The sequence below is a fragment of the Eimeria tenella genome, genomic scaffold, assembly GCF_000499545.2.
Source record: "Eimeria tenella Houghton genomic scaffold, Eth_scaff78, whole genome shotgun sequence".
Classification (NCBI taxonomy): domain Eukaryota; phylum Apicomplexa; class Conoidasida; order Eucoccidiorida; family Eimeriidae; genus Eimeria; species Eimeria tenella.
In genome coordinates, this window is record NW_013543451.1 from 75,205 (window position 1) to 83,526 (window position 8,322).

An 8,322-nucleotide genomic window follows, 5' to 3' on the forward strand; every position below is an offset into this window, starting at 1 on the left:
TGCCGTGTGCTGCAGGAGCATCTAGAGTGCACTATATTGGCTAGAGAGGCCTGACATGGGCTTACAGCCCCATGACGGCTGACTGGAGAAAATAGTAGAGACTAGTGCGGTTACGGATTGGGCAACAGCCATTCTGAGTGGTGAAGGGTCAGGCAAGGGCTTCGACAATGAGTGGATGAGCATATTTGGAGAGTAACCGTACCACCGCGGGGCGGCGCCGTTTCAAAGGAATAACTTTGTAGCTTTTGAGGGATAATTTAGAGCTGCATGTGGATTCTGATGTATTGGGGAGGAAATGTGGAGCGACAAATATGCCACGCTCCCAGCTATAGAAATTCTGGGATACAAAGCGTTTAAAGGAGGAATTACATGCGCTTCTGCAGCTTGGCCGGCAGGACCACTAATATACAGAGTCGGAGAGCATTTTTGTCAGAGGGTTGTCCCTTGCAGGGGACCCTTCTGGCACCGGGCCTCCGTATTGCTCAATAGCATTTGGTCTGACGTAGTAAGAGACTAAATGGGTTAGATTGTTTCGTTTCAAATGTCTAGGCACCACCCGTACGCTTCCTCTATAGTGTGGTTGGTGCACAAAGCGGAAATCGTTCTTTTTGGAAATATCCAGCATGAATTTGCACAAGCCCGCGATCAAACGACGTGTTTAGACAGGCCATTGCGAGAAAACAAGTTGGCAACGAAAAGGATTGTATGTGGCCTGTGCCAGGCCGCATGCTCACAGTATGATAGACTTACGATTCAGTATGATAGACTTACGATTCAGTATGATAGACTTACGCTTCAGTATAACAGGCTGAGTAGGCTAAGTCGATGCAACTGTCAGCCCTCCAGGTCGTGGTAGCGCTAAAAGCGACTATTCTATCTTTTGGGTTCTTGAAGCATTGGGCAGCTTCAGTTGATCAGGCAGCAGTCATAAGGGAGTCGCCGCCGTGGTGACAGCAGCGGGCAATGACAGCAAACACTGGCCAAAGGAAGCGTGCAACACAGGACATAAGATGCCAGCGGAGAAGATACGCAAAGCGGCAAGGGAAGAGACTGGTGGTTTAACTATCTTGCTTCTACTGGAGCATGAACGGCCACGTCCTTCGAAAAAGCGACCGGTCACGCAGCCAGGTCAAAAGGAATCCCAAATGCGACGTCCTGAGTGTGGAGTGTCACAGATGCTAAATGGCCTGTCAGCAACAGCCAAAGATCCCTCAAGGCAAAGAATGCAAGGACAAGCATGATTAGTCACCCTGATACCAGTTACATGGGGCGCACTGACGGTCGGCCTTACTGCGGTACAAAACACATAAAGTCTGCCTAAGCTCACATTCGCGAGGCTCAGTGGCTACAGTAGGGAACATCGGCCGAAATAATTGAGAAGGCAGTGAGGAAAAAGGCGTAATTTAGGAGCTCACTGAGGGGAAGATGTGGAAAGAAAGTCTGCCTGATTTCTGGTAAGGCTGAAACCGGTTTAGGGCCTCACAGAGCTGGTTTGTGCATATATACATCTCCCACTAAACACTGGCGTCATCGTTTATACTGAGTATCTCCATGAACTGACAAATTTCTGGCAAATTTCTAGTAAGTATATCTAACCAGTCATAGGCAACCTACCCCGCAGAAGAAAGCGGTGGTTGTTGCTCACTAAGTTCCCCTCAGTGAGCAACAACCGCCGCTTTCTTCTGCAGGGTACGTTGCTTGCTGCAGCCCGAGCACTCCAGTGCTCGGGCTGCAGCAGGCTCCAACGGAAATAAGAGGGAACTGCTCAAGGCTTGCATGCCATTGGATGTTGCAGAAGTCCCCCGACACAGTCGACCTCGGCAACAGAGTACTATGCTGCGGCTAACTCGGGGGCCTGGTTACTGCAGACAAGAGTGTGAGATTGCATGCTGGTGCTGAACAATGCTTGGCTTCATTAGGTCCGTGCAGTGGAATTTCCTGGAAAAGTTTTGGTGCTTACCACTAGAAACTGTTGATGCTTACGGGCCCGTGTGCGTCGTATGAGGCCTTACAAAATAGAACACTTATGGGGGCATTTTTCTTTTGGTCGGGCAACCAGATATGTTGCTCGCGCCATCACAAAGGCAGCCGTACCGCTGCTTGCTTTTTGGCGATGTGCCGCTCTGTGTTTGACCGTTACACGGTTTACGAATTAATACTTGTTTCGCTTAAGCTGGCGGTATGGGTTGACGCCAGTGCAGCTGGCCATTTCACGGTATCTGTGGGTTTGTTTTAACCTTCATGCTTCAGTCTTGTAAAATGTTTGCGCGCCAGGCGGCGACGCCTGAGTGTTAGTGTGCTCGAATTTGGGCGAGGTTGGCCCACTAGTTCTAGCTCTCCGTTGACTGGCACCCACAGCGTGATACAGAGCATCTTCCGCTTGCGATGCCAAATCCTCCGAGTTAGTGCTGTATCTTCTCCAGCCGACTCCTTGTGCGTGACCTTCCCCACAGTACGGAACTTTCCTTGTAATGGAACCACACGCTTCATTTAGTCGCTTTAGCTTTTCTATGTGTAAACTCGACGATATGTAGCCAGAGTTTAAAGCCTTTCCTGTTACGTCGGCTACAAAGATGCGTGTGTGTACAAACCATACAATAGAGCGATAGCACCTCTGTTGCCGCCCTTCTATGGAGCTACAATGATGGCTGAGAAGCATGACGACTTATCGGCCGAAGAAACGCGTCTGTAGTCATTTGACAGCAAAAACTGAATGCCCTTCGGTGGGTCAGTGCCACAGGGCCAGCCCGAACGTTGGGCCCGCTGTAGGGAAGTCGCAGCCCTAAAGCCTTGATTTCAGTGTAAACTAGGTTAATTTTAACACATCTCCTGCTCCTTTCTATTTATAGCCTCTAGAGGCCTCGTGAAGGACCCATTGTAGCGCCTGTGCACTGCAAGAGCTGCCTGGCGACACAGGGACAGAAATCTCTTAGCTCTTAGCAAGCGACGCGACCCTTTAGGCCAGCAGCTGACAGCATCTCCAGCGCTAAGTTTGTCAGGATCTAAAGCGTGTGCGCATTTTTGACACCTCTGATATGCAGACACCCTTTGACCGTTTCTTCCAACTGACAGGCGTCTTTTCCAAGCATCAATTTCACAAACTAGGCTTCACGGTAGGCAGCGGAGGTATAATGGGCACTGCAGACAAGGCACAGGTGCATCATACACATACATCTTTTGACCGCTCTCCTCAAGTCACTGGCTTCTTTCCTTACAGTCAGTTGACACTGTCACCAAATGCATTGAACGCTATGAATCGCAGTCAATTCCGACTAAAACGCAGAGCACACGTGTGCCAATTTTTTGTTACTGCCCCCTCTTTATTGGGAACAACTTCGTTGCCTTGCCCTACAAATCCCCTTAAAAAGGCTTGGTTTTCAATTGGCATGAGCTTAACGCACAGGAAGCTCAAAGTCTCGTGCTGCACGCACTCAGTGACACTACAAGCTCCCCACATTGAAGAGCCCTGAGTCAACAGCTCAACAAAGCTGGCCTTTGTTTGCGCCGCCAGTGCAGCATATGAGCAAGCGCATTAATCAGTTGTTTCAACAATTATCTCGGGAACTGCGCGCTTCTAAACCTAGTGGCAACAATAAACAAGCGGCAGAACTCAGAACTTTCCCAGCAGTGCGACGGTCACCGTATACAGCGATCACCAAACTGCAGGCTGACTTCATTTAATTTCGGAATCTTAACCCTCACGCAACCTTATGCCTCAATGGCTTAACTTTCTAGAGGACACCCAAAGCCTCATAAAAATGGCCTTCGACAGTTTGCAAAAGCGAGTGACCGATGCGTTTTCATGACACCCCGCGTACCCCGTTGCAGTGTGCTGACCAGAAAACACCGTTGGGAACTCTTTTCTTTAATGCCCCAACAACAGATCATTCAGCCTTTTACGTTCTTGCGTCTGGTGCACACCCAGAAACGACACAGTTACGCAAAAGCGGTTTTATTTTTACATTTCGAATACCAATGTGCAGTGCCCCAACAGCAGCATTCAGTCTTTTACGGTCTTGCGTCTGGTGCACACCCAGAAACGATATGGTTACACAAAAAGCGGTTTTATTTTTACATTTCAAATACCAGTGTGCACACGAGTTGCTGCTGCGCCATTTTTTGCGCATGCTCATGCAGCAGTGCTGCATAAACTCAAGGGGAGATGCCGCTGGATTGGCACCTCCCAAAAACCGTCATACCAACTTCAGCTTAGCTCAATTTACTTGCTGCAGAGCACAAGTCAGTTCTACAGTAATTATGTAGCTCATAATCATGTTAAGCCCCAAAACCCCAAGTTTGCATTGACATGACCTATGGCGACTCCGTGGCGTACCTATGAAGACGACTATTACAAATGGCTATAAAATGAAAAAACAGAAGTATTAAATACATAAAAATTAATCTACTTCGTGAGAAAAGCAGTCGTCGGTCGCTGGACCACGAAGACACTCACTTGTAGAAGCCCTCTGTCTACTCACACGGTTCTTCAAAATGAGTAAAATGAAAGGGCACTGGCTCGTTGTGGCGTGGCGTAGCTATAATACAGAGATATCGCCCCATAAAGTTCCTGCAAGAACGGGGAAGACTTACTCAGCATCAAGAATTGGCACAGCGAAGTCGGCAATCCTCCCTCGTCTTGCCCTAAGTGTTTGGAGCCGGATTTGTTCTTATTGAGCACGTATCACTTCTACGGTCACAGGAGACAAAGATATACTGATTTATTCCATATTTTTATCTTGATAGAACGAAGTACTGCATTATACGTGGGACAATAGAGCTTCTTCTCGCCTTCTCAACCCCGGCACCGCCGCGGCAGCAGGTAGTTCTGCAAAACAGAAACTTCCAGCTGTTTAAGTTTTCTCTGCTTTTGAAGTCATGCGAAAGGCATCCCGATGCTAATAACTCTGCGACCAAGGGGTCTTTAGAAACTGGCGCCCGTAGGGGGCGCGATCCCCAACAGCAACAACGGCCCATGCGAAGCACATTAATATCGCGACTGGCTCATGGCAAGGATAAGCCTTCTTGAGCAGCGCTCTGTGCTGCTGAACTACTTTAGCCGGTTTCTGGCGGGGAGCGCTTCATTGCTTTGACGTCAGGATGTTATGGCTCCACACTCTGCACCACTTCGCATCTAATGCTTCCTGCATCACGTCGTTTTTGCGGCTTAACTATGGAGGTTTCGCCGGAAGGCACGTCGCAGCCAGCCATAGGAACACCCTGGGGAAGAGCAACAGCGCTCATGTAAAGCACGTTCTCAGGCGCTTCAGAATACCGCACAGCCACAGCGATCCTAACAAAGCCTCCTCGACATTTTTATTCCTAAGTAGGGGTTTTTATGTAGCCGGAGGTGTTCTGACTACTGCCGGACTCGTTGGGTGGGGACTACAGAAGATTATGCCGGAAAGGACCCGCACATGGGCTGTGCTTCGCTGTGGGAACGCGGTTGCTGCCTTGGTTGCACTGAGCGTTGATTATAAGCTTCTGGGTGAGCAGCGGTAACGGTAACAGCTAGCGATAGCTTAGCATAGGCGCTGGAAAGAAAACGTATATCATAACAGCTTATGTCAGATGCTTAGAGAAGAGGACCTGCGGGCGGCCTGTGCAGAGCAACTCAAGTGTTCCGAGATCTCTTGGACCTAATTTGTATCAAGAAAATATGCGGCGAAACTGCTACATGTTTTCAGGGTGGTGGGACATGAGCGGCTGCCACCGGCGCAGCGCGCAGCGCCTAGTGAGACTGGCTGAGAGGAACGGTGGGGTTTACGTTAAAGTAGGGCAGCACGCCAGCGCTATGGAATATCTGTTGCCAATTGAATATACCCAGCAGCTGCAACAGTTGCAGCGCAATGCACCCGCATCTTCCATGGCACAAGTAGAGGAAGTGGTCAAGCAAGAACTAAAAATAGAGAGTTTGGATGAAGTTTTTCAGCATTTTGATGGAACGCCTGTCGGTGCGGGTAAGTTTATCAAGGATTCAGCGACCATGAGCCTACACTCTGGCAATTCCTTTCCTAATCGATTTCTTATATGGGTCCCTTTGCACCTTAGCAGCTTGTGCCTGCTGGATGGCTGCCTCTTTGCTTCGAACATTTTCGTTGGGGGCATTTAGGGGCGTTGTCTTTGACTCTCAAGCGAAAAATTTAATATTCATTCTGTTGCAGGGGCAGGTTTTGCTGCCTGTAATTTTGCCAGTTTCACTTGCTTCGCTATGTTTTGGTGCATATCATTTCAGCCTCGCTGGCTCAAGTCCACTTCGCTGTTCTTTCCAACGGACAGCCTGTTGCAGTCAAAGTGCAACATGCCGATGTGCGGAAACTCGCCGAAGTGGACACCCGAGTTGTTGAAGTTCTGACGAAAGTCGCAGCCAAGATTTTCCCAGAAGTCAGGTAGTCCGTCTAAAAGAATAACAAAGAAGATGAATGATCAGTGTAGAAGCGCGTGTAACGCTACAGCGCTGCCGCAGTTTTTGAAGCTATCAGCATTCTTTCGTATGTGTCGGCATGCTGCTCGCTAAAAGCCGCAAATTTGTCCACTGCTTTGCAGCATGAGTTTTTATTCTGCTTGGCCGTAATGTAGGATGGGGCAACTTTTTGTACATAGACTACGTTAGAAACATCTTGCCAACAAGAAAAAGCATTTCTTCTTTCCTATTTGGAAGACGTTTGAAACCGTAGTCTTGCCTATCGGGTGCATATCTGTGCTGGCGAAACGCATGTGTGGAGCTGATTAGCAGTTCTACGCTTACCCTTCGGCGATCCCGTTGTTTCTCATCCTGGCAGGTTTGAGTGGCTTGTGGATCTGCTTCGAGAAAATCTCCCTGCGGAATTGGACTTTAGGAAAGAGGCTGCCAATGCCAAGAGATGCCGCCAGCTGCTCGACGAGGGCTCCTCTTTTTTCGAGTTCGCGCTGCCTGAGCCCTCGCGAGTGCGATCAATGCTCATTCAACACGCAGCAAAGGTAGCTTCATGGTTTTGGCTTTTTGATCCTCAAATACATAGCGAGGATGTCGCTTTTGGAGCAGGAGAAGCATCTTCAAAGAACAAGGAAAGTGCAGACGCGCCCGTTGGAAATATACAGCCACGAGCAGCAACTTCGCGGCTTCATTCCACTGCCGCCTCCGCCTCAGCCTACACAGCAAGAGCAGACACGTCGCGTTGCTTTTGTAACTACGAGGTGGAGCTGTACGTTCCTCGAGTTTATAGCTCTTTGACGACCGCCAGAGTTCTGGTCATGGAACGCTGTGAAGGGGTTCCAGTGGACGACCTGCACGGAGTTGTCGCTCAAGGTAAGTTGAAGTTATAGTGGCTGTTTGCCTTCAAGAGGCCAGGCGCTTCTTTATAAGAAAAATGTCTCCTTTGTTCAGTGTGCTCAATGGCGTCTTTTTGTTGCAGGAATCCACCCTCTAGCGGTGTCTGAGGCGCTCTCTGAACTGTATGGGAGATTAATATTTGACCTTGGATTTGTGCATGCGGACCCTCACCCCGGTAATGTTATCGTGCACTTAGAAAAGTGCCCCCATGAAGCTCAGGTTTTTCAGGAGCCGCAGCTACGGCACCATACTTTGATGCTTCTCTCATCCCTTAATGGAAGGGGAGCTACAGAATTGCAGAACCTGGTAAAGGGACCAGGACGGAGGAAAGGGCGCCTCCGTCTCAGCCTTTTAGACCATGGCCTATACTGCACGCTTACTCAACAGTTTAGGTATACCTACGCCAGTCTATGGTTGGCCATGCAGCGAGGAGACATTGCAGCGGTGACCGCATGTGCCAACGAATTCGGTGTGGGCGAACTCGCTGGACTTCTGGCCGTGATTCTCAGTCTAAGGAGTGAGGCCAGGTAACATGAAGCGCTTTTCGGGAGTTTCAACATGAGGCGCGTTCAAGTACAAATTCGAATCCAACAGTCCAACGGTCTATGTGAAACGTTTGTTTGCAGTATCAATTCGGGTTTGCAGCTGTCGCGGAAAACTCCAGAGTAAGAATCATATTAGGGCTTGATTATTGACGAGGCAAAGGTGGCCACTTTGTGCCCTTCTACATTTGTCTTGGGAGCACATGCATTCTGTGCACCGCTATGAGCAGGGAAGCAGCGCTCTTACGGAGATCATTTCCAGAATATTTTACTCGAATAACGAGCGTGCTACAGGATGTTCCTCACGAGCTCATTCTGCTGATTAAAACTAATGACTTGGTGAGGCTGATCAAGCTTGGCTGTTTGTAGCATCCTCATGCTTGCTCTATTGCCCTTCCCTTGCTCGCTACGTTGACATGCGAGCTCTTTGAAAAATTTCGAGTCCGAAGCGGCATAGATGTGGGACGCTGT

At 49.2% G+C, this 8,322-nt stretch overlaps 1 protein-coding gene across 1 annotated transcript; it reads left to right on the forward strand.

Moving 5' to 3' along the window:
• Positions 1 to 5,097: 5,097 nt before the first annotated feature.
• ETH_00009220 (uncharacterized protein) lies at positions 5,098 to 7,978 on the forward strand (the record flags this gene model as incomplete). Its single annotated transcript, XM_013378197.1, has 7 exons — positions 5,098 to 5,485; positions 5,685 to 5,957; positions 6,233 to 6,386; positions 6,780 to 7,285; positions 7,392 to 7,615; positions 7,736 to 7,836; positions 7,936 to 7,978. The coding sequence occupies 7 exons, from the start codon at positions 5,098 to 5,100 to the stop codon at positions 7,976 to 7,978; spliced, it is 1,689 nt and encodes a 562-aa protein (XP_013233651.1).
• Positions 7,979 to 8,322: the final 344 nt, after the last annotated feature.